Source organism: Littorina saxatilis, linkage group LG1 (genome assembly GCF_037325665.1).
Source record: "Littorina saxatilis isolate snail1 linkage group LG1, US_GU_Lsax_2.0, whole genome shotgun sequence".
NCBI classification, from domain to species: Eukaryota; Metazoa; Mollusca; class Gastropoda; order Littorinimorpha; family Littorinidae; genus Littorina; species Littorina saxatilis.
The window spans coordinates 34,898,608-34,924,750 of NC_090245.1; the positions used below are offsets into that span (position 1 = coordinate 34,898,608).

At 41.1% G+C, this 26,143-nt stretch overlaps 1 protein-coding gene across 2 annotated transcripts; it reads right to left on the reverse strand.

Moving 5' to 3' along the window:
• Positions 1 to 3,643: 3,643 nt before the first annotated feature.
• On the reverse strand, positions 3,644 to 22,702 carry LOC138968221 (probable aminopeptidase NPEPL1). Of its 2 annotated transcripts, none has more exons than XM_070340774.1 (12): positions 22,568 to 22,702; positions 20,876 to 21,061; positions 20,394 to 20,576; positions 19,113 to 19,370; positions 18,542 to 18,623; positions 17,830 to 17,972; positions 12,896 to 13,074; positions 10,335 to 10,389; positions 9,815 to 9,896; positions 8,801 to 8,964; positions 7,796 to 7,906; positions 3,644 to 7,264 (listed from the first exon to the last, which is right to left on the reverse strand). In XM_070340774.1, exons 2-12 carry the CDS (start codon positions 21,020 to 21,022, stop codon positions 7,109 to 7,111), a joined length of 1,560 nt encoding a protein of 519 aa, XP_070196875.1. In that variant the 5' UTR covers positions 21,023 to 21,061; positions 22,568 to 22,702; the 3' UTR covers positions 3,644 to 7,108. The 2 variants fall into 2 exon arrangements, with proteins under 2 accessions (XP_070196875.1, XP_070196883.1); XM_070340782.1 differs by lacking the exon at positions 22,568 to 22,702 and adding an exon at positions 22,320 to 22,538.
• Between the last annotated feature and the right edge of the window lie 3,441 nt (positions 22,703 to 26,143).

Below are 26,143 nucleotides of genomic sequence, written 5' to 3' on the forward strand. Positions count from 1 at the left end.
TTCTCAGTGGAGGTGTGCGGTGACAACCTCTTCTGATTCGGCTGTTTCCAAAAGAAATGCGTCTCTGAGGTACGTGCTTTTGTGTTGTTTTGATAGTGTATTTACCCAAAATTTATCAGTTGGATCAGTTGGCCCTGAAGTCGGTCAAAGATAAGCACATGATCTAGATTTGAACTGAGAAGGTGGGGTTGAACCTTAGATGAACCACGAATAGTAATGGTTCCAGAGAGTCTGACCGGAATACTCGGCATACCCACCGCGGTTAATAAGTAGGCCTATTTGACCGAATCAAAACTTTGACTTACCGTCCATCAGTCTCTCGTCGTTGTAGCGATCTGAATTTTATCCTACATACGTGAGAGAGATACTCGTGAGATAATAATCGTTCAAATCACACGTGTGTATATCATGTAAATGAGGTCATGTCAAGCAAGTCTGGCAGGGACCTGTTTTTCCACTGCTTATGATGCCAAAGTCACCGAGACAAACGTCATTATAGAAAAAAAATTGCGCTCGCTAATTACCCTCGATGAATTTTTAGAACTAACACGTCACGCCACACTTTCAGAGTCAGTGACGTTTCTTTGCTTTGACGTAATAGATTGCACGAGGGTTCAGAAGAGATCGAGGTTCCAAAACAAGCGTCTTCAATTTAGCTCCCTCGACTGCAGGACATTTTCAGTAAAATACACGCAAGTACAATATGTAGGATAAACAGAATACTACTATGGCTTGCTGTATCAGTCGTACCAAATTTACACTCGTTGCTTTTTCAAAAAGTGAACAGCTCGCTTTCGCTCGCAGTTCAATATTAAAAAAAAACCCACTCGTGTACCAGATTTACACTCGTTGCTTTTTCAAAAAGTGAACAGCTCGCTTTCGCTCGCAGTTCAATATTTAAAAAAAACCCCACTCGTGTAAATCTGGTACGACACAGCAAGCCATGTAGTATTCTCTATTTCTTCCTGGACAACCTTTTTCTTTCGGTCACTGCGCATGAATGTGAAAACCTGGATGAGAATTCTCAGATCGTGTTCATGTTGTGCCCATCTTTCTCCCCTTGGCCATCTTTATAGACATCCACTAGGGATCTACAAGGTTACCCTTCGTTGAGCCATGCTTGGTTGTGAGCGAGAAAATAGAGAATACTACATGGGTAAGGTTGCTGTGTCGTACCAGATTTACACGAGGTTTTTTTTTAAATATTGAACTGCGAGCGAAAGCGATCTGTTCACAATTTGGAAAAGCAACTTAAAGCTGCAGACTTTTGGTGTGCGGTAGATTCTCGGAAACCGTAAAAGGCCGGAGTGACTTGAAATGGGGGATGCCACTGTACTGAAATAGTCACACACAAAATAACGAGAATACCAAGATCAGACCGCGCGGTCACGGTCTCCGGCGGTCAATAGGTCAAGTTCTGGCCAGGTCGAGGGCTAATAGCCTAATACTCCCCACCCATGCCGCCCCGGGCTTTACCATACCCTTCCACCCCGCACGGCAGAAACATGTATTTACAAATGACTGACATTGACATCTAATAAAAGGATGGGCGTAAGACGATAAATAAGGTCGAAAATCTACACCTACTTTGTGAATAAATCCACCAATTAAGAGATTTACTACGCTATATACCCATTAGCTCAACAATGCACTCACAAACTCGCCATCTGCGGTTTCACGGCGACTGACTTGGTTGTTTTTTTACGACGGTTATATAATTACTAGAAGACTGTAAACTTTTGACGCGACTATCAATATTTAGTGTCCACAAATAAAGTTTACAATGCTTACGTCACTGTGTGTTTGTGTGTCACAGTGAGCGAAACAGAGAGATGGGTATTGTTGTTCAACCTCTGTAAATTTAACCCCATTGTACTACTCCCTCCTTCTTAATATCTTAAGGAGAGTTCCAATTTAATTATAATAGGCGATGTTCGGAACTAACTGTCTGGTTTTTACATTTAGTCAATAACCATAGACGGGGAATCGAGACGAGAGTAGTGCTAGTGGTGTAAGTGTGTCTGTGCCTGTATGTTGGCTGTTTGTCTGTTTCATTCTTCTTCTTTTAACAACAAAACTGACAAACGTAACTGACAGAAAACAAACACGTTCACACACATACACAACGCAAAAACAGGTAGATAAAAACAAACAGTGCGTCTGCATATAGCTCTATATTGCTCACTATTGTCTGCACTAAATAAAGCAATTACTTCCCTTTCTTTTATCTTGCAATTGGCACTTTGGTATAATTTGGTTGTGATTTTCTCTTTTTCTGCAGTCACTTTCTCTGTTTTTCCCTACAAACTGACCTTATTCTGTCTGGGCCCTTTCTACCACGTAACCAGTACGCGTCAATTTGTTATGGATTTTGCATTGACAAATATAAGGGCTTTCTTCAGTCATGATTGAGATATCTCAATTTATATTCAAATTACAACACATGTATTGAATACCTACTTTGATTTTGACAGTCAAAAACACTTCAGCTGGGGCTTTAAAAGTTGAGGCCAAATAAAAATATATGTTGGTTTAGGGTAAACCGACCGACCCTATTTCTCCCCACAGACCCTAAAACCTTTTGTTCATTTCTAAAAAAACCAAAAAACTTTTGGCACATTTTGCGAACCATACCAAGACTAAGGGAAGCAACCTCGTTTAAAATCGACTAATTTAAAAAAAAAACACGACCTAATGACCCTATTGTATTGGGTCACATTGCCCTAACCCAACATATATTTTTATTTGGTCTAAGGAATAATTTAATGCCTGTCCATTGACAGTTTGAAACAGTATGTTATGTGTGCATGTTGTTTGCAGCAGAGTTCCCCCACCCCTACATTAACCTAAATTCAAAAAAAAAAAAAAAAAAAAAAAAGAGTATAAAATAAATAAGCATTACATGACTATTATTGAGACCCCCCCCCCCACACTCATTCCAAGATAAGGCAAAGGCTTGCCACACCCACTATGACTATCTTGCTGTATGCTGGTAAAATACTGTCAGGAGCCCCCCCCCCCCCCCCCCCTTTTGCCCTGAAACTTTGAAGAGCCAGGATTCACACTTGTTAACAAATGAAATACCAGTTACATACTCAGAGCTGCATGCCAACCCCTGTGACGCCTGAAGAGTAGCAATTTAGAATTGTTTTTGGAATTTTCAAAGTAGCAAGTGGTTTTTAAGGGTAGCATTTTCTAAAATGTATTCCCACATCCCCATTTATGCAATATTGCACAAAAATATACATTTTTAATAGTTCCATGAGAACGCAGGAACATAAAATACGCATTAAAGAGTTATCTACAGTGTCACTTTTCAGTGTAGACTATGTTTCATGACCCATTTTGTGACCACTATAGGGAGTGGGAAGCAGAAATAAGTACCAGGACTCGCACAAAAAAAGGGAAGTGATTATTTGTTTAGCATAGCAATCTTTGGCTTGGCGTAGCTATTGCTCTTAAAACGTAGCATGCTTCGCTTAAAGCTTAGCAGTTGGCTGCTATGCACAACCTGGCACAATCACCGAGTCTACATTCTGCAGACCATATACATGGTCCAGTGAAAAAAGTGAGGATGAGAGTGAAGAAAGGGGCAACATCAGTCACAGCCAACATGCACGCAACAATGTACAAACACAGCAAATCAAAATGATTACTTTTTTTGTTTATGATGCTGGATACTAATTAGAACAGTTTTTGTTCTCCAAATAAGAGGAAAAAAAGTTATACAAAATCTGGTGTAGAGCAGTACACACCGATAACACAGCAGCTCTACAATTACAAAAAAAGAGTCAATTTTGCACACATTGAAGTTTATGTTTGTCGTAAGCTAATTTTGAATGCAGAAAAGCTTGTGATAAAAAATACAAAATGCTTCAGAAATTTCACATCAACACAAGATTCACCATCACATCACAATGTTTGCAATCATCAGCAAAGTGTGTTCTTTTTTCTGACCTTGTACAGACCATGTACCAAGACACATTTAATTATTCAAAGGACAAGTACAAAGCTCACAATCACTTTATAAAACACACACACACACAAACAAAACAACCACACTCACGAAACAAAGCAAAGCAGGTAAATTTTGTTTGTTTGCTTAACGCCCAGCCGACCACGAAGGGCCATATCAGGGCGGTGCTGCTTTGAAATATAACGTGCGCCACACACAAGACAGAAGTCGCAGCACAGGCATCATGTCTCACCTAGTCACATTATTCTGACACCGGACCAACCAGTCCTAGCACGAACCCCATAATGCCAGACGCCAGGCGGAGCAGCCACTAGATTGCCAATTTCAAAGTCTTAGGTATGACCCGGCCGGGGTTCGAACCCACGACCTCCCGATCACGGGGCGGACGCCTTACCACTAGGCCAACTGTGCCGGTGCCAATTTATGATTACATTACCTTCAAGAACAAGAAACAAAACAAAACAAAAACAATGTGTGTTTAATTTGTTCTTCTTGATGAAAAAGATCATTGTGATTTTACAGAAAAAAACATGCAAATTTATGAAAAAAATTCATGCCATGTGTCAAAGACATAAAAAAAAAAAAGTCGCGTAAGGTGAAATTACTACATTTAGTCAAGCTGTGGAACTCACAGAATGAAACTGAACGTAGTCCGCCGCTAGTGCAAAAGGCAGTGAAAGTGACGAGCCTGTTTGGCGCGTTAGCGGTTGCGCTGTGCTTCATAGCACGCTTTACTGTACCTCCCTTCGTTTTAACTTTCTGAGCGTGTTTTTAATCCAAACATATCATATCTATATGTTTTTGGAATCAGGAACCGACAAGGAATAAGATGAAATAGTTTTTAAAACGATTTCGGAAATTTAATTTTAATCATAATTTTTATATTTTTAATTTTCAGAGCTTGTTTTTAATCCGATTATAACATATTTATATGTTTTTGGAATCAGAACATGATGAAGAATAAAATAAAAGTAATTTTGGATCGTTTTATAAAAAAATAATTTTAATGACAATTTTCAGATTTTTAATGACCAAAGTCATTAATTAATTTGTTAGCCTCCATGCTGAAATGCAATACCGAAGTCCGGCCTTCGTCGAAGATTGCTTGGCCAAAATTTCAATCAATTTGATTGAAAATTGAGGGTGTGACAGTGCCGCCTCAACTTTTACAAAAAGCCGGATATGACGTCATAAAAGACATTTATCGAAAAAATGAAAAAAACGGTCTGGGGATATCAAACCCAGGAACTCTCATGTAAAATTTCATAAAGATCGGTCCAGTAGTTTACTCTGAATCGCTCTAAAAACACACACGCACAGACAGACAGACAGACAGACATACACCACGACCCTCGTTTCGATTCCCCTTCTATGTTAAAACATTTAGTCAAAACGAGACTAAATATAAAAAGTAGCCTGTGTCAAAAAACATCCACACCCTTTCTGGTCTCTCCAAAAAAGTCAGCACGCGGGTCTCTCAAACTATAATCGAACATTACATGCAGGTAACTATCAACCCCACACATATAATACTTGTACCAACACCACAAGCCCAGTAGCTTCTACTTTTCGTTTCAACTGTGCAACACAGCATCCATAGCCAGGGATGTTGCTGCGATTTATTTTCAGGGGCTACATTACAAGATTGGCCATTTTAGGCTTGCAATTTTCCGAAGTTCTAGGGAGTCTCTGACGTCCACTTCCCCAAAGTTTGGCAGATCTGCTGTAATGATGGCAAATTTATTGACGATTTGAAAAAAGTTTTGATGTTAAGCTGACTGCCAACGTCCAATGACATCCCTGATAGCCTAAAAGACAGCACCCTCACCGGTTGAATTTCCTACTCAATAAGCTCTGTCATGATGACTTTGCCACAAACTTGATACAACCTTGAATCCTGTATTGTCTTCATTCTCCCCATTCAATATCACAATGATTAGGCACTGTGCACTTTGACGGTCTAATTCATATCCATGCACATGCACTATGTAATGCACATCCAATACAATGTGAAGTGCAATCTCCGACTGACACTCATGAAGCAAATACAATAAAACCATGATTTCAATACCATCATACACCGCTTAATATTCAAAATAAAACAAACTTTGCACTCAGCAGCTCACAGACCATACTTCTGAAGCACTTTACACCAACTGTCTTGCATTGAAAAACAAATACATGTACAATGCTGGTGTCCATTTAACCATGTAAAAAGTCAAAAGTCACACCATCATCTTGGAATTATCACCCATATTTTAGCCCAACAGTACATTCCCCTGTTATCCATGAAAGGAAACAACTGAACGGGTGCATTTGTGGTGAACAGAGTTCAAAAATCAACACACATTCTCCATCAACAGCTCATTTTTTCTTCAACTTTATTTTCTCGTTATTTTGTGTGTGACTATTTCAGTACAGTGGCATCCCCCATTTTAAGTCACTCCCTTTTACAGTTTCCTTTGTTTTTTTTAAAGGTCCTTGTCTACATTTTTATACCAAAATCGCCATTTGACCATTAAAATGCAGAGTCTATTATCTACAAATATCAACAATACACCCCCTTTCGATCAGGAAAGACGAAGCCAGTGTAGCCGTTTGAAAATTCATTGTAGTATTCCAGCGTAGTACTCATAGTAGGATATCCTTATTTGGAAAACACCAAACACCTCTCAAATCCCGTGCATTTCGTGCGTTTAAAAAAAAGCGTGAACAGCGCTCCAGTGTCAAACTGTTGCTGCACTTGTTTGGGCGTGGCTAGCATAGTGACATGAATTTGATTGGTCAGTATTTTTAGGCAAAGCACATGTTCTCAGCAAACAGAAAACAAAATATTGGAAGCGTGAGTCACGCTACCCAAAAATAAAATCTTTTTTTACATACATTTTTTTTCTATAACTTTTTTCCCCATGGTTCATTCATCATTTGACATAATTTTGTATCGAAATCTAACCATAAGATTATTGAAAAAAAGCAAAAATGTGGACGACCACCTTTAAGGCTGTCTTTTCAAAATGCTTGAAAATGTTGTTCCATTTTAAGACCCCCCTTCTTCTTCTAGTTCTACTTAATTTCGTCTAACTTTTTTTTAGGTCTTAAAATGGGGGCCCCACTGTTGTGCGTTCCTCATCATCAGTTTAGACGGATTTTCTTGGGGTTGTTGCCAGAATCTTCATCGACTCCATTGGCGCGTGTATCAGGGCTGATACTACGAAGAAGCTTGTTCTCCGACATGGCTCCAAATAGAGTGTTGAGCAGAGATACTCCATACCCTGTTGCTCTCTCTCCCTGAAAACATAGCAAGCAGGCTTTGCTGAAAAACACCCAGGTAAAGAAACTAAATCTTGGCGAGTACAGTGAAACCTCCGTTTTAAGACACTATTTTGTAAGACATCCTCTGTCTTACCCTTGCTTCCCAAGAAATTCTCTACAAAACATTTATAAATTTGCCTCTATTCTAAAACTCCCTCTTTCATACAATATAATTTCCTCCCATTTTTGGAGGTCTGAAAAAAGAGGTTTTACTGTATATATATATGTAACTTGTTATCCTGTAAAAAAAGTCACATTCAAACAATACACACTAACTTAGAGCCTCTGGACTCTCAATTTTTCCAAACCATCTCCTTTCTAGGGCATGCGATCAGGAAAGTGTAAAGAAAAAGTCTAAGATCATTCATTACCGTATCCCCTCCAAAAAAGAAACAACATGCAACATAGTGCTAGCTGGGGATCTTGAGTGTTCTCTGGAGCTTTGAATATTTCAGAAATGGTGATGTTCAAATCTGCCAAGAACAAAATTTGACAAGTGAAACTTACCACGTAAACGGGGGCCGCCATGTCAATGTGGAGCCAGGTTCCATGGTAGTCAAAGCCGATGTGACTGTGGATGAACAGGCCTGCGCACGAAACTTGGGCATTGCCTCGCTCCTGCAACAGTACCAAGCTTGAAAGTTTCTCAATCCTGCAATGTCTTGAACTTGAAGGAGAGAGAGAGAGAGAGAGAGAGAGAGAGAGAGAGAGAGAGAGAGAGAGAGAGAGAGAGAGAGAGAGAGAGAGAGAGAGAGAGAGGGCAAGAGAGAAAGAGAGAGAGAGAGGGCAAGAGAGAAAGAGAGAGAGAGAGAGAACGAACGAACGAACAAACTTTATTACTCAAGGATGGAGATTTTAGGCTCACGCCTAGTCTTACAATCTGTCCCTGCTAAACTAAGACATAAAAATAAAGACAATAAAAGGACAATTGTCAATCGCAATCATACAGTATTACTAATTACAACATTACCTATACGAATACATAATGCATGATAGAACATTGAAATGTACATGTATGTCAATATAATACAAAGGAAAAGAAAAGTTGACTCGCGCACACACACGCGCGCCGCATGCCTGCAATCACGTTCGCACTCAAGACAACACACACACACTCACTCACACACACACACACACACATACACATATGCGCACACACACACAGACATATACGCACGCACACACACACGCGCACAGAGAGAGAGAGAGAGAGAGAGAGAGAGAGAGAGAGAGAGAGAGAGAGAGAGTTAATGCAAGTATGCTTGTGACTGAGAGTCACTCCTTGTGAATAGGTATCTGTGTGTGTAAGGCTACAATTTTACAATGTGTGTGTGTGTGTAAAAGACTGTACATTGTATGCGTGTGCATGAAATAATCATGAAACTGCATGAACACACACTAACGTGTTTCACACTAAAAACTACAAGAGCTGAAAAATGACCCCAAAACGAGTATTGCATACACTAAGATTATATTTCATGGTAGAGCACAGAAACAAATAAGCCAACTTACAGCCACAGAGTTCTTCATGTCGGCCAGCACAGAAGCAAACTCGGAGAAGTGCAACTCAGGGGTGTAGGGCAGAGCATGAACTAGGTCACCGCTGTTGCGACCTGCGCATATACAGGCGGCCTCCATGTCCTCATTGTTGGTCACGATTCCAGCGTGGAACTTGCCTGCGGACACACCAAACAAGTCAGGTGTAAGAGAGTTTTATTGACCACAAGGTAAGCATGGGATCAAAGTCACATGAAAAAAGTTCTGTAAGTGACCTAAGGTTCTGAAATAATACAGTAATTTCAAGAATCAGAAAATTGCCCTGAAACTGTGTCTTGGAACTCACAAAACAAGTCAGCTTTCAGTCAAAAATCTGAAGATTCTCATGAGTGAAAAAGAAGATAACACGAAGAACAGTCTCCTTTTTCTTCTTCTCATTCCTACTGACTGAGAGTGAGAGAGTGTGGAAAGTCTATAGTCGTAGCATGTTGCGGCCATGCAACAAGCCTGGGGAGATGCTCACAGTAAGGTTGGAACACATGTCATCCGGTGTTGACACGTACAAGGAAATCAGTACGCTAACTAGTAACCTACGTTTTCAATGTAAAAAGTCCTTAAGTATTAAACTCCTATCCCAGCGATCAGAAGCACAAGGTTACATGCAGTCAGGTTCAACTGCTGCTGTCTACCTACTGAAGTGTTTTCTTTTGCGAAAACACTGTTTATATTTTGCATGCACATTAAATGCTGTTGTTGACGTGTACAAAACAACAACAAAAGAGCCACCATTTATACAATAAAAGGCTATTCCAACAACCTCAAAGTTCTTCAGTTTTTGCATGTAAAGCAGTTTTGTTTGCAAATGGAATAAAAAAAAAAAAGACTCCACAAGTAGAAAGTAGAATCACTGACAAACATCAAAGTAAAACTATTACTTTTACCAATTTCAAAATCAATTTACAAAACTTATAAAGAAATGGCAGATTGATACATGAGGCTAAGAAATGGCAGAGTTGCCAGAAAGACTACCTGTGGCGATGCCCTGGGCACCAGTGAGGGTTGCCATGTCAACAATCGTCTCACACTTCAGGTCTCTGTGTGCATACGCAACCTACAAAAGATCACCAAACATTAAAATCTGTGTAGTCTCAATGTCTTGATATCAAATGTTGCAATCCACTCTTGGAACAAAATAGAACATGAGAATATTCACCACAACTGCAAACTACTATGATTTTTAAATGAGAGAATGCTTCCTGAACAAACAAAAACAGAGAATGTGTCAACAAGAAATGATGTACAAAAATTCCCTAAGATTCACTCCGTTGTGGCTACCATCTGTTTTCCCCTGTGCATTTAGTGAAGAGCAATAACCACAACTGAGCTGCACGCATTTGCGTGCAAACGCCTCCCTTTACATTAAACTTTTTGTTTTGTGCCTGACCAGCCTATTTCTTGCTGTTGAGCCAAACTTTTCTTGTCAGTATTAGCAAAAAAACACACAACAAAGTCATTCACTTATCACAAGAAAAAACTAACGATAACTTACCCCATCCCCAAGCACCAGTCTGCCCTCGGCGTCTGTGTTGTTGATCTCCACTGTCCTGAAAACAACAACTAGCACTTTCAGAAAATAAGCACAATAAAGGACGTTGTTATTAATGACAAACAAACTTCATAAATCAGACATGGGATTCAGAAAAAGTGATAATTAAGGAAAAAAAAGGTGGGGGTCTGGGGGCCGCAGAAGGCCCCCAGTAGGGTCCAGGGGCAACGTCCCTGGTCGGGGTCTGGGGGCGAAGCCCCCAGAAGCTGAAGGTTTTTAGTGTTTTAGACACACAAAAATGGCACTGAAATGCATATTTCAGCTTAATCATAGCCCCCCCCCCCCCCCCCCCCCCCCCCCCCCCCCTTTCTCTTCCTTCCCATGTTTCTCAAATTAATTTTACGCTAAGACTCAAAATAAGGAGGAGAAAGAGAGAGAGAGAGAGAGAGAGAGAGAGAGAGAGAGAGAGAGAGAGAGAGAGAGAGAGAGAGAGAGAGAGAGAGAGAGAGAAAGGCGGGGATGGGGGGGGGGGGGGTGGTGGCGTGTGACGGTGTGGTTTCAATGTTCTTACCTTGTCGGTGCCAAACGACCCCAGTGACTGATTACACGACTGGGTTTTCAGGATAGTCAGGTGCTTGTTGCTTTTCAAGTGGCTGTTGAGGGCAGTCTTTCCATTGGAACCGTAGTTGATAACATTTAACATCGTTGCACAAAGTGCACTGAGCTTTTCCCGGCAAGTTGATTTTAGCAAAAGCATCGCCAACTTTCAGTTTCACGTCTTGTGTCTTCTGGCCTTTCTCGTATTTCCAGCTCAATGATACAACTTCATCGAGCCAGTCGAATCTCCAGAGATTTTTCTTGTACTTCTGCTGGTCAATTTCCCGGGATAGAACGGTTTCGTCTCGCTTTAGCTTCCTCATCATTTTGGCAAGTGCCTCGAAGCGATGTAAAAATGGCGCCGAATCATTCTCATACGGTATGCTATGCTTATACTGAATCCCCGATAGCTACGTTGAAACGGTGACTGTACGAGACAAAGACACAGAGGACAAAGAGCGCGTTCCCATACGGATCGACCAGCAACAGTCTGACCGTTTTAGGAACCAACCGTTCAAGAATAGTATGGAATTGAGCGTCGCGATCAGCGGACCGGCCGAAAAACTTGGGTCTATACCTACATATACCCCAAAATTTTCTCAGCGGATTTGCACGAATCTCAAGAATGATCCCTGGAGCCTAAAAATTTACGGAATTCCGTAATTTTACGGAAGAATCCCATGTCTGATAAATACAAAATCCCCACCCAAAAATATATCTCTGACTGACTAACTTGGTATTTCTGTCCCCAGTACCAGCAACTATTTAGGACATGCATGACGTGGTTATAAAAGATATCTCTTTTTAACTTCACGTAAACATTCTCAGGCATGGGAATTGAAAATTGTAAAAAAGGCGTAACTTACTAGGGGGGTCCGGGGGCCTCCCCGGAAAAAATTTTTCTCCAAAGAACCCAGATGGTGCAATCTGGTGTCATCTGAGCTCCAAGTTTGCTATTAAATTCTGTTTTTAGAATCAGAGTTTTTAGTACAAAAATGTACAAATTTTTGCTTTTTTTAAGAAAAAAATATATACATGTATTATATGGTTTAAATTTGTCAAAAAATTGATCTGTTGAGACAAACAGGAAAATGTAGCTTGTAACACAATCTGTGCAATCTGGTTTACTTTCAAACATAAAAGTTCAATAACTGAGGCGGGCGGTAGCAGTGCGTGAACAAAGTACGGAAAGTTTTCGCGGGCTTTTCCACAAAGGCCAAAGTAACCGGTGCTTTTTTTGTGTGCCTCCCCCCTTTATTTTTTCGGCGGACACTTTTGCATTTTTGGCGGAACAAAAAAATAATTCGGCGGAAATCGGCGGACAATTCCCATGCCTGATTCTGTCACTTCTTCTGCATGTCTCCCAAGGAAGTGTCAAAGGTTTTTGAGAGTCAAGTCTATTTCAGTGACTTCAACATATCAGCAGTAGAAAATGAATTGTAAAGTCACCACCAGGCTGTGCATGTATCGGTATTGTATATCATTAAAGCAATGATAATATACTGTCTTGACTTCTTTGATTTCTTCTTCTTCTTCGCGTTCGTGGGCTGAAACTCATGTACACTTGTGTTTTTGCACGAGTAAATTTTTACGTGTATGACTGTTTTTACTCCGCCATTTAGGCAGCCATACACCGCTTTTGGAGGAAGCATGCTGGGTATCTTCGTGTTTCTATAACCAATCGAACTCTGACATGGATTACAGGATCTTTTCCGTGTGCACTTGGTCTTGCTTGTACACACGAAGAGGGATAAGGCACTAGCAGGTCTGCACATAAGTTGACCTGGGAGATCGGAAAAATCTTCACCTTAACCCACCAGGCGCGGGCGGGATTCGAACCCACGACCTTCCGCTTTGGAGGCCAGCATCTTACCACCAAGCCATTGCACCCGTTCTTTGATTTAATACTTTAGGCAAATTTTCTCATTCCTCACTAATCCTTTTTTCTTATCAGACTTCAAACTGACCTTCCAGAGTACATCTTGACGATGTCATCAGGTCGCTGCGCCTCAGGGCCGATGGCGTTTTCAGCCAGGCAGAACAAGGCGTGAAGATTCTCTGTGAAGCCTAGCTTGACCATGGCGTAGAAAGCTCCCAGCACACCTGCCGCTCCACCGCAGTCCCTCTTCATGCCACACATTCCTGTCTGAAATTACAGTCAGTGGTTAAGTGCTATTATCCTACATACGTGAGAGAGACACCCGTGAGATAATAATCGTTCAAATCACATGTGTGTATATCATGTAAATGAGGTCATGTCAAGCAAGTCTGGAAGGGACTTGTTTTTCCACTGCTTATGATGCCAAAGTCACCGAGACAAACGTCATTATAGAAACAAAAATTGCGCTCGCTAATTACCCTCGATGAATCTTTAGAACTAACACGTCACGCCACACTTTCAGAGTGACGTTTCTTTGCTTTGACGTAATAGATTGCACGAGGCTTTAGAAGAGATCGAGGTTCCAAAATAAGCGTCTTCAATTTAGCTGCCTCGACTGCAGGACATTTTCAGTAAAATACACGTAAGTGCAGTAGGTAGGATAAACAGAATACTACATGGCTTACTGTTTCGTACCAGATTTACACTCGTTGCTTTTTCAAAAAGTGAACAGCTCGCTTTCGCTCGCAGTTCAATATTTAAACAAGAAGGGCAAAGCCCATACGACTCACATGCTTGACCTTGACCTTTACAGCAATGACATCATACACTAAAAACTGCTTTACACATTTTCCTACCAAAATACATGTGACCTTGACCCAAGGTCAAGGTCATCCAAGGTCATGCAACACAAAGCTGTTAATTCAAGACATAGGAAGTACAATGGTGCTCATTGGCTCTTTCTACCATGAGATATGGTCACTTTTAGTGGTTCACTACCTTATTTTGGTCACATTTCATAAGGGTCAAAGTGACCTTGACCTTGATCATATGTGACCAAATGTGTCTCATGATGAAAGCATAACATGTGCCCCACATAATTTTTAAGTTTGAAACAGTTATCTTCCATAGTTCAGGGTCAAGGTCACTTCAAAATATGTATACAATCCAACTTTGAAGAGCTCCTGTGACCTTGACCTTGAAGCAAGGTAAACCAAACTGGTATCAAAAGATGGGGCTTACTTTGCCCTATATATCATATGTAGGTGAGGTATTCAATCTCAAAAACTTCAGAGAAAATGGGAAAAATGTGAAAAATAGCTGTTTTTTAGGCAACATTTATGGCCCCTGCGACCTTGACCTTGAAGCAAGGTCAAGATGCTATGTATGTTTTTTGGGGCCTTGTCATCATACACCATCTTGCCAAATTTGGTACTGATAGACTGAATAGTGTCCAAGAAATATCCAACGTTAAAGTTTTCCGGACGGACGGACGACTCGGTTGAGTACATAGACTCACTTTTGCTTCGCATGTGAGTCAAAAAGCAACTCGTGTAAATCTGGTACGACACAGCAAGCCATGTAGTATTCTCTATTTATCTTCTTTAAGCCATGTAGTATTCTCCATGTAGTATTCTCTATCTGTCTGACCCTCTTTTGAGACCCCCGGTTTATCTTTACGACGCACGCACACACCAAATGATATTGTCAGATCACATCTTTACGACGCACACACACATCAAATGATATTGTCAGATCACATCTTTTCGACGCACGCACACACACACCAAATGATATTGTCAGATCACATCTTTACGACGCACACACACACCAAATGATATTGTCAGATCACATCTTTTCGACGCACGCACACACACACCAAATGATATTGTCAGATCATATCTTTACGATGCACACACACACCAAATGATATTGTCAGATCACATCTTTTCGACGCACGCACACACACACCAAATGATATTGTCAGATCACATCTTTACGACGCACGCACACACACACCAAATGATATTGTCAGATCACATCTTTACGACGCACACACACACCAAATGATATTGTCAGATCACATCTTTACGACGCACACACACACACACCAAATGATATTGTCAGATCACATCTTTACGACGCACACACACACACACCAAATGATATTGTCAGATCACATCTTTACGACGCACGCACACACACACCAAATGATATTGTCAGATCACATCTTTACGACGCACACACACACCAAATGATATTGTCAGATCACATCTTTACGACGCACGCACACACCAAATGATATCGTCAGATCACATCTTTATGACGCACACACACACCAAATGATATTGTCAGATCACATCTTTACGACGCACGCACACACACACCAAATGATATTGTCAGATCACATCTTTACGACGCACGCACACACACCAAATGATATTGTCAGATCACATCTTTACGACGCACACACACACCAAATGATATTGTCAGATCACATCTTTACGACACAAGCCTAAGACCTGGCTTTTTCAGATGACCTATTTACAACGTGGTAAATCTCCCTCCATTTTAAGATTCCCTCCCATTTAAGACCCCATTCTCTTGGAAGTTTGTTGCTCTTAAAAGGTGGTAGAGCACTGTTTTTTGTTGTTGGTGTTTACGAGAATTCAGAGAAAATGGAAGTAACATAAAAGTAGCTTCATATCGTAGTCCTTACTTTTAGTTTCACAAAACATAAATTTAAACAAAGTGGTGATTATTGTTCTTGTACACATTTTGTAACTTGTGGGACACAGTCGTAATAGCTCACTTCCTGTGACGTGAGCGAGGCTTTATTACATCACACAAATTGACAGCAGCAGAAATCTACAAATATGAATGGGACGGGCAGATAACATGCACATCTAATTTAACAAGATGCTTACTGTATGCATTCTGTTACTGACTGTTTTTAGTGGACATTTGTGACATTTTATTATCTGAAACATGAAAATACTTGACACACACAGCCATGGACTGGCCACACTGATCAGTTGTGATACTGTTGCTCTTTGAACAGGGATGAAAATTGCCTTGTTCAAAAAAAACTGAAATCGGCTGGGGTCCAGGGGCTGTCAAGGCCCCGGCGGGGTCAAGGGGCAGCGCCCCTGTAGGGGGTTTAGGGGGGCAACGCCCCCCGGAAAATCTTGAAAATTTAGGAATTTAGAGCTGAAAATGTGGCCTTTTGCGAAAGGAAATCACAGTAATTGTAGCAGCTACAAAACTCCTCATTTGTTAACTAAAACAGGAATTCAGACTACTTAATGAACTTGGAACAAGTTATTAATATGTTTACTTATCAAAATATATCCAGCTCTAATTAGTAATGCAAATGACAGGCAACATGAATGAAACAGACTATAAATATGCACACAAATCATCATCGTACCAGTCTTTGTTGACTGTTGGGGCACCACTGACGAGAGAGAGAGAGAGAGAGAGAGAGAGAGAGAGAGAGAGAGAGAGAGAGAGAGAGAGAGAGAGAGAGAGAGAGAGAGAGAGAGAGAGAGAGAGAGAGAGAGAGAGAGAGAGAGAGAGAGAGAGAGAGAGAGAGAGAGAGAGTGTCAACAATCTACGACACTACTGCCAACTAGTCTCGGCCCGCTCAAAAAACAATGACCGAGACTTTCAGTAATTCCTTCGCGTGACGTTGTGACGTCTAACCCTCTTACGCCATAATGTGACGTCTTTAAATGACGAAATGTTAAAGTTTCTACCACAGACATACACACGCACAAACACACGCACAAACAGACAAAGTTACGATCGCATAGGTTACACTTCGTGAGCCAAAAAACGGAATCGCACAAATAAATCGGATGGCCCATTGAAAATAATCGGGAAAGTCGGAAAAAACGGAGAATTTTCATCCCTGTTTGAAGTAATAAGCACCCTGGTTGCACTGACTAAGGTACCCTTCTCTGTGTGAGACAGGTCTTCTCCTTTGTGCAAAAATAGCCAAAGAGCAGTTTGCAAAAAGGGCTATCAACATCACTGTAAGTAAACAAGAAGGGCAAAGCCCATACGACTCACATGCTTGACCTTGACATGGTCAAATAACTAAACCTAGCAATGACATCATACACTAAGAACTGCTTTACACATTTTTCCTACCAAAATACATGCGACCTTGACCAGGTCAAGGTCATCCAAGGTCATGCAACACAAAGCTGTTAATTCAAGACATAGGAAGTACAATGGTGCTTATTGGCTCTTTCTACCATGAGATATGGTCACTTTTAGTGGTTCACTACCTTATTTTGGTCACATTTCATAAGGGTCAAAGTGACCTTGACCTTGATCATATGTGACCAAATGTGTCTCATGATGAAAGCATAACATGTGCCCCACATAATTTTTAAGTTTGAAACAGTTATCTTCCATAGTTCAGGGTCAAGGTCACTTCAAAATATGTATACAATCCAACTTTGAAGAGCTCCTGTGACCTTGACCTTGAAGCAAGGTAAACCAAACTGGTATCAAAAGATGGGGCTTACTTTGCCCTATATATTATATATAGGTGAGGTATTGAATCTGAAAAACTTCAGAGAAAATGGGAAAAATGTAAAAAATAGCTGTTTTTTAGGCAACATTTATGGCCCCTGCGACCTTGACCTTGAAGCAAGGTCAAGATGCTATGTATGTTTTTTGGGGCCTTGTCATCATACACCATCTTGCCAAATTTGGTACTGATAGACTGAATAGTGTCCAAGAAATATCCAACGTTAAAGTTTTCCGGACGGACGACTCGGGTGAGTACATAGACTCACTTTTGCTTCGCATGTGAGTCAAAAACACAACAACAACAAAAACAAAGCACAAAGAATGTATTTAGTGCTAAGAACTAACACAGGATTTTTGCCATAAAAATTCCTTTATTTTTATTATCATTATGGTGATAATGCTTATAATTAATACTATTTTCTGCCCTGGAAACCTCTTTCTGAACCTGTGAGAGAACATAATGTAACTTAGTAGTACCTTGGACTTAAGGCAGAGACCACCAGTGTCGTACACGATACCCTTTCCCACCCAGGCAATATTCTGGGTGGCTCCCTGAGGCTTGTGGCTCAGAATGGCTAGAGCCGGCGGGCGTGTGGCGGCCTTACCAACACCATAAATGCCTGCAACATAAGCAGAAACATTCCGATTAGAAGGCCGATGTCTTATCCACTTGGCCACTGCGCACCTGTCAGACAGGTTTGAATGCCAGATTGCAGCCTAGCACTGGATAATCAAGTACCACAGTATATTGTGCGAACATGGGCACCCCAGGACTGTATTACCACCCTCTTCCAATTCACAACAGCAACAGAATAGTCTTTGTGCAATGAGTGTCTCCAAAAACCTCTTTAATATTTGATCAAAGGACCTTAATAAAAACAATAAATACACACACACTAACTCACAAAACAACCTTTCTACACCCCCCCCCCCCCCCCCCCCCCGAATCAAAAGAAGAATACATGTTTATTACCTGCTGTATGGGTAAAATAGAAATTGTTCTTTTGGCTTGTTGCACTCAATAAATAAACACACAGTTAAAAGTTGGATTCCATCTGATGACAGTTTAATAGTGAGTATAAGTACCCACAACACCTTCAGCCGTAAAACATGCCTCCACCCCATACAGTTTTGGTATCGCATTGACACAGCTGGGGAAGACTTAGTTATATAGGGCGTTTGACTGTACCCCCAAATCCTCGTCTATTCAGCTCCTCCCCTCGAATGATCTCTGGAGTGATACCCAGCTCCTGGCCCACAGTTTTGATCTCCTGAAACAGTAAACCTGGCTGTCAAATACATACACATCCATAACCACATCTTTCATTCACTGAAAAACTTAACTGTCCGCAAACCTCTCTTTGAAAGGGCAACCCAAGATCATACAATCATAGACATGACAGGTTAATTAAGTTAATGTCAAAATTAAAGACACAATGTATATATATATGCTCTCTTCAGTTGATAATTAAAGTATCTTTGTCAAACAAGTACAATTTAAAACCACACATTTGGTGCCCAAAGCACAGCCTTATCGCAGTGAAAGTCCACAGAGCGATATGTGATTGAGAAAACAGAGCTACATCAGTCAAGTCAACACACCAGCTGATGTTAATCTTTAAACAGTGGGACGAGCCAACGGCATCCCATAGTGTCAAGATTAACCTTAACATATTAACATGTTAATCTTTAAACTACGGGACACCGTTCGCTCGTCCCACAGGTTATCTCTCACTGCAGGGATCTTTGCTTCCACTTACCTGCAGGAAAGCATCAGTGTGCATGTCGGCACAAGGCATGTCAGTAATTTTGGCAGCTAGACGCACACCATCGCTCGCCGCGCTCAGGGCTTGGATGTCCGATTCAGACAGCCCTTCATCACTGCCTGGTCCAACCAGCACCACCTCCACCGTCACCACCCGCGGAGCATCTGACAGATTGGATTTGCCCATGAAGAGGGGAAAGGCCCGTGCTATAGCACAGGCTGAAGCGAACAGGTCTGCGCGTTCACATGTCAACTGCAATCCAAAGCACAGACTACAGTAAGATAATGATCTCATCAAGTGAAAAAACCAAAATTAACTTAACAAGCAACAAGGCTTCAGTTAAAAAAAAAAGCACTACTGGTATTAAAAAAAACACCTATTATCTGATTACCATCTGCTGCAGTCTTGTGACTGTCAACAAAACTGCTTTTTTTTCACAAAATCTGAACATCCAACACTGTGAACAGATCAGAACTGATATAACAATTACAACAATGTTGATTACAAATCACCAATCAAGTTTTCAATAGAAGGCGTATTCTCAGAAAAATCAGAGTTTATAGTTATTCAGTGATTAAAACAAGGACACACAAATTTACAACTCCATTGGAATTTTGAGTATGTGACTTGGAATAATAGGCCGTGAAAGGTGGATGCAGCGCCTATACTAGGCTGTTGATCTACTGGCCGATGTGAATGCGTGATATATTGTGTAAAAAATTCCATCTCACACGGCATACGCGCTTTGAACTTCGGATAAGGCGCTATATAAATACCCGTTATTATTATTATTATTATCATAAAACTCTTTCATAGCACAGGGCTTGAAATTAAATTTCTAGGCTTGTGGACCTTCCAGAAAAAAAGAATGATGTTACTTCCTTATTTCTTAAGTACATGGAGCCTCCCTTGGTCTGTTTTTCACTGGATTTGATAAACAGCGTTGGTTTGAGACGCTCGTTAACACTAACAGAAAATAATACAACCAAATTCGAATTTGAGTTTGTTGCAGAAGAAAACAAACTAAAGTGCCCAAAAAACAATAGTTGCAGCAAGTTGGAATCTAATTAGATGGCACACATTTTGACAGGGCAGTGTGGCCCCAGCTTAAGCCTGAGTTTGGGGCGGACAGCTGAATTTTGAACCCTGTAGCAACATTGCAAGTTTAAAAAAAGGTTTTGAAGATTTAGCTGCGATTAGAACAAACAGTATACTGCATGTACTGACACATAAATCGCCAAATGGATGATGCTAACTTCACATCACTGAACATACCAAGACAAATTCCTCTCCACCAACAACGCAGCTCCTGATGATCTTGGTCAGATGGTGTGCACGTGAGGGCGTGTTGTGACGACTACATTTGTGGGGCAAGCATGCCACCGTAGCGTTGTTCAACCAAAGAGAGCACGAGTCTGTCGGCGATGGGTGCAGGCCATTCACTCCAGAGGTGAACGTCTGCAGAGTAACGTTAGTTGTATTTGTTGTTGTTGAATTGATGTACATAGATCGTCAAAATCAGAAGCAGTGGAAACAAAGTCCATTCAGTTTTGTCAAATTAACTCTCAAACGGCAGAATTAATGCTAGTATTGCTACAGTATGTATAACATGTGCATTATCATTTGTGCATTATTACTCTCACTTGTACTTTTCCATTCTTAACAGTAGAAACATTAAAACAAGAGTTGTGGGGGGTGACGGTGGTGGGGCTCAGGGAACATATGGGGGTCAAAGGATTAGAAATGTAGCCAATCACCTCACGGTTCACACGGGTTCCAAACTTGATCTTGATGTCATCGTAGTTGAGTTGTGCCAGGTGCTTGGACTGTCCGACAATCAGTACTCCATGTTTGAGAGGATCAGACTGACTGAGCGATCCAGAGAACTTCAGTGTCACAGCCATCTTGAGTTCTGCCTTGTGTCACTTTCAACGGGTCTCTGCCTGTATGTGTAAACATGCAATATTTTTTTATAACACCAAGTTCTAAAATGATGCATGCAAACGCACACTAAAAATAACAAAACTACTTCTTACACAGGATGAGCGTCAAATTAGTATGATAACAATTTTTAACCAAGTTGATATCTCAAATGAGAACATTTGATTGACCAGTACGAAGTCTTGACGGTGTCGGCTAGTGCTACAAGAACAACAACATCGGACTGGGTGGCCGAGTGGTAACGCACTTGCGCTCGGAAGCGAGAGGTTGCGAGTTTGACCCTGGGTCAGGGCGTTAGCAATTTTCTCCCCCCTTTTCCTAACGGCTACCAGTAAGTTCGTCACACGGTAGATTCGTCACCGGTCCCGGTAACTTCGCCACAGTAACTTCGCCACAGTAGTCCGAGCGCGGCTCTCTCTCTCTCTTTCTCCCACCTCCTTCCACCCCTCCCTCTCCTCACATTGAGTTTCTCTGCCTCCTTGACAGTGAGGTTGAAGTCATAGGACTCCCCCTCTCTCTCTCTCTCTTGGTCGCGCGTGTGTGTGTCTTAGAGAGTGTGTGTGTGTGTGTGCGATGGTGTGTGTGAGTGTTTGTGCGTGTGTACGTGCGTGTGTGTGTGTGCGCGTGCGTGTCATGGATGTATGTACGTCCGTCTCTCTCTCTCTCTAAGTCTCTCTCTCTCTCTCGTTGTTAATATTGTTGAACGCGCACTTGGTCACGGTCGCGCGCGTGTGTGTGTGTGTGTGTGTATGTGTGTTAGTGAGTGTGCATGTATGTGCGATGGTGTGTGTGAGTGTTTGTGCGATTTTGTTTGAGATTCATCTCTCTCTCTCTCTAAAAAATGTGAATCTTGAATCTCTCCCACAAATCAAACATCTGAAAGCATAAGCTCTAAGCATAAACACCCGCCCATCCCTGCCGGTAACTTCGTCACGGGTGACGAATCTACCGTGTGACGAACTTACTGGTAGCCTTCCTAACCTAGGTGGTGGGTTCAAGTGCTAGTCTTTCGGATGAGACGAAAAACCGAGGTCCCTTCGTGTACACTACATTGGGGTGTGCACGTTAAAGATCCCACGATTGACAAAAGGGTCTTTCCTGGCAAAATTGTTTAGGCATAGATAAAAAATGTCCACCAAAATACCCGTGTGACTTATAATAATATTAATAGGCCGTGAAAAGTAGGATATGCGCCGAAATGGCTGCGATCTGCTGGTCGATGTGAATGCGTGATGTATTGTGTAAAAAATTCCCTCTCACACGGCATAAATAGATCCCTGCGCCTTCAGAGTTGAGTCCGAGTCTGGAGATACGCGCGCGATATAAGACTTCATATAATATTAATAACAAAGAGGAAAGCCAGAAATGAATCTAACTTGTTCTTGATATGAAAAAGTAAAGCACTAGCAAATAGTCATGTATGCGAAGTTAACAAATGAAGACTTCAGCACAGAGAGGCTGCACAATCGTTATTACTCAGCAAAATGGTTAATTTATCAAGCACTAACTTGCACTTTTTGCAGGACAGGGCACTCACGAGTTGCAACCGGAAGCCGGGGGAAGTACTTATTTGTGTGGAGGAACAGTATGCTGGGCTTATAATAACATGAACATGATCCAGATATAAAGTAAATGCAATTGAGTGTGGCTAGTAGTAAACGGACAAGACATTATCCTGACCGGATAAGTTCGCAGAGTTCTAAAGCATCAACATACCGTAAGTCTGACTCAAAATGTATTTACCAAAATAAAAACCGGATTGGATTAAAGTACACGTTATCAGTTAAACATAAAGTCTGTCCAACAGAGTATTTTCAACTTTCCTAATATACGTAAATTGAAAAATTGAATAATCATTACCGTTTTTATTCATGAAAATTACTCACAACATTTTAAGCATCATAAATAACCTAACATATTTTCACAAAGAAAGCAGATCCAGCTTTTTCGAATGGTGTGAAAACTGCAGAACATTCTGGCGTGAATAGGATGCATTATTGCAGATGAAAGTCTCGAAAGAAACATGTTTTTCGAATAATAAAGACGAGTAATGCACTCAAACGCATTCTTTCGTATTTAATGTGCGTAATGTTCATTTTATCTTTAACAAATCAGTTTCGTCTGCTACAGTCCATTTTGACGAAGTGAGTATGCGCACGGAACTTCCGCGGTCAGCGTCTCCACCAAACCGTCCAGAACGAATATGGGTCTACTTTGCAGACATATATACATTTTTTCAGTTGAAAGTTATTGCATAGTGCTATTCGTTGTGCCAGCCCATTTCAGACAAACAGACAGTCAGACATGCTGTCTTTTTTTTGTTGAAGACGTGACACTGGAAACATTACACAAGGGGAGTAACCTTGTATAAACTGGATCAGCCTGTCCGTCGCTAATAGCCGGCGATTTATCTCTCTTTAGCAAGTCTGCTTTTGAACAACTACTCCGTAAACTGAAAAAAAGAAACAAGAAAGAACGAAATATTCACGTACGCGTTTTATTTTTATATTTAGCGAAGTTTTGTAATTTTTTGATAAATGTCTTTGATGACGTCATATCTGGCTTTTAGTGAAAGATGAGGCGGCACTGTGACGACCTCATTTTCCCACCCGGCAAATTGATCGGTCAAGCAATCTGTGACTCAGTCAGGACAACGGGAATGCATTTCAACTTGAAATCTAAAAAGTGAATGAATACATCATCATCATCATCAGTCCCCTGACTGTGGCAGTCGTTATGGGAGGTGGGGGGGGGGGGGGGGGGGCGGGACAAGAGAGCTGAGGAGGGAGAAACCCTTCTCCACTGAGGCTGTTCTCAGTATCGGACTCTGTCGCCAGGAGGTCAGGGAAGCTCAGCTGCGTCATTTCCTTGACGTTGTCGGACCAGCTCTTCCGTTGTCTTCCACGTCCTCCCTCGACAGTGCCCTGTAGTATGGTTTTGGAGAGGGTCGGTGTCATGCCTTGTCAGTGACATGGCCGAACCATTCCGACGTTTGACAGTTGCCAGCAGGGGTTCTTGTGGGCCCACGAAGCTCCGCTTGACCAGGCTTCGAACGTAGTCGTTGGTCTTGTGCTCTGTGTATGCCTATGGTATTCGGAGCAGTTTCCTCAGGCTCTTGATCTCGAATGCCTGGATTAAATTACATATTCTTACATCAACTCACATAATAGCATTAACTTCAGTTTAATTGGTGCTTAGACATTGAAAGTACTGACCCTGTTAAAAGGGCGCGGTAACCGCATGAAAAAACTCCATGCCCATATATGGGCATGTTCCATGGTAGTTACCTCCCCTCTCGGTCTCCTGCGCATGCGCGGGAAGCGACCGGTGACAAATCATTCTCTCAGTAGGGGAAAGGCTCCTAATATGGACCGGCTCCTAATATGGACCACCTCCTGTTCTGACAAGCTAACGGCGCTAGAGCGCTGAAAACAATTTCATTCGCTTTATTCACCCTCTCTGGATTAGTTACACATGTCAAAACAGTTGCAGAAACACAAACCTCAAAACCGTTAGGCTTTTTCGCTTTTTATATTTAGTCAAGTTTTGACTAAATATTTTAACATCGAGGGGGAATCGAAACGAGGGTCGTGGTGTATGTGCGTGTGTGTGTGTGTGTGTCTGTGTGTCTGTGTGTGTGTGTGTGTAGAGCGATTCAGACTAAACTACTGGACCGATCTTTATGAAATTTGACATGAGAGTTCCTGGGTATGAAATCCCCGAACGTTTTTTTCATTTTTTTGATAAATGTCTTTGATGACGTCATATCCGGCTTTTCGTGAAAGTTGAGGCGGCACTGTCACGCCCTCATTTTTCAACCAAATTGGTTGAAATTTTGGTCAAGTAATCTTCGACGAAGCCCGGACTTCGGTATTGCATTTCAGCTTGGTGGCTTAAAAATTAATTAATGACTTTGGTCATTAAAAATCTGAAAATTGTAAAAAAAAATTAAAAATTTATAAAACGATCCAAATTTACGTTTATCTTATTCTCCGTCATTTGCTGATTCCAAAAACATATAAATATGTTATATTCGGATTAAAAACAAGCTCTGAAAATTAAATATATAAAAATTATTATCAAAATTTTTTTTTCGAAATCAATTTAAAAACACTTTCATCTTATTCCTTGTCGGTTCCTGATTCCAAAAACATATACATATGATATGTTTGGATTAAAAACACGCTCAGAAAGTTAAAACGAAGAGAGGTACAGAAAAGCGTGCTATCCTTCTCAGCGCAAGTACTACCCCGCTCTTCTTGTCAATTTCACTGCCTTTGCTGTGCGCGGTGGACTGACGATGCTACGGTCTTGCTGCGTTGCATTGCGTTCAGTTTCATTCTGTGAGTTCGACAGCTACTTGACTAAATATTGTATTTTCGCCTTACGCGACTTGTTTTCACTTTTGGCAGCGTTCACTCTAAATTTGCCGCCTAAAACGGACTCGTTTTCTGTCCACAGCCAAAGCTTTTATCACACAAAAATGGCTATATATGACAGCTAAGACCGTATTTTGTTTCATATGAGCAGTGTGTACCCCGAGTTTCTACTGCAAACAAAAAATAATAGCAAAACCTCAAAGTATGTGTGAGTCCCCTAATATGGACCACCTTCAACAAATCGAAGAAAATAAAAGCTAAAGGCAATTTTAATAAATTCATTAAGAAGCTTGCTGGAAATATCCTATAACTAGCCCTCGAGATTTCAAAAAAATATAACAAATAGTCTTTTTCTTATGGAAGTTGATGATTTCACTTATTTTCACTCTGTTTTTGATAAGCTTCTTCTGTTTCCTGGTGTGCTTCAAATAATGCTCTCATCAACCCGAAACAGCTAAATCTAAAGCATATTTGAATTAGTCTGACTTGCACACTAAGTTGTATCATGTTATTTTGAAGTATAGGGGGCTTAATTTTACAGCAATTCGTGAAGGCCGCTTCACTGGTCCATATTGGGCGCCCAGGCTCCTAATATGGACCATTTGTGATTTTTTCTGTATTTAATTTTTGCTGAATGTCTATCAAACCTATTTCACTCTAATTAGGCCTAACGGTTAAACTAAGAGAGAAGGACTACCAACCACA

What these genes read in the sequence shown, in the direction of transcription:
- LOC138968221 (XM_070340774.1), bottom strand. Translation starts at nt 21,022, where the DNA reads ATGGCTGTGACACTGAAGTTCTCTGGATCGCTCAGTCAGTCTGATCCT. An exon ending in ACACTGATGCTTTCCTGCAG is followed by an intron (nt 18,624 to 19,112) that starts GTAAGTGGAAGC and finishes TTACTGTTTCAG; the next exon opens with GAGATCAAAACTGTGGGCCA. An exon ending in TGGCGGCCCCCGTTTACGTG is followed by an intron (nt 7,265 to 7,795) that starts GTAAGTTTCACT and finishes CTATGTTTTCAG; the next exon opens with GGAGAGAGAGCAACAGGGTA.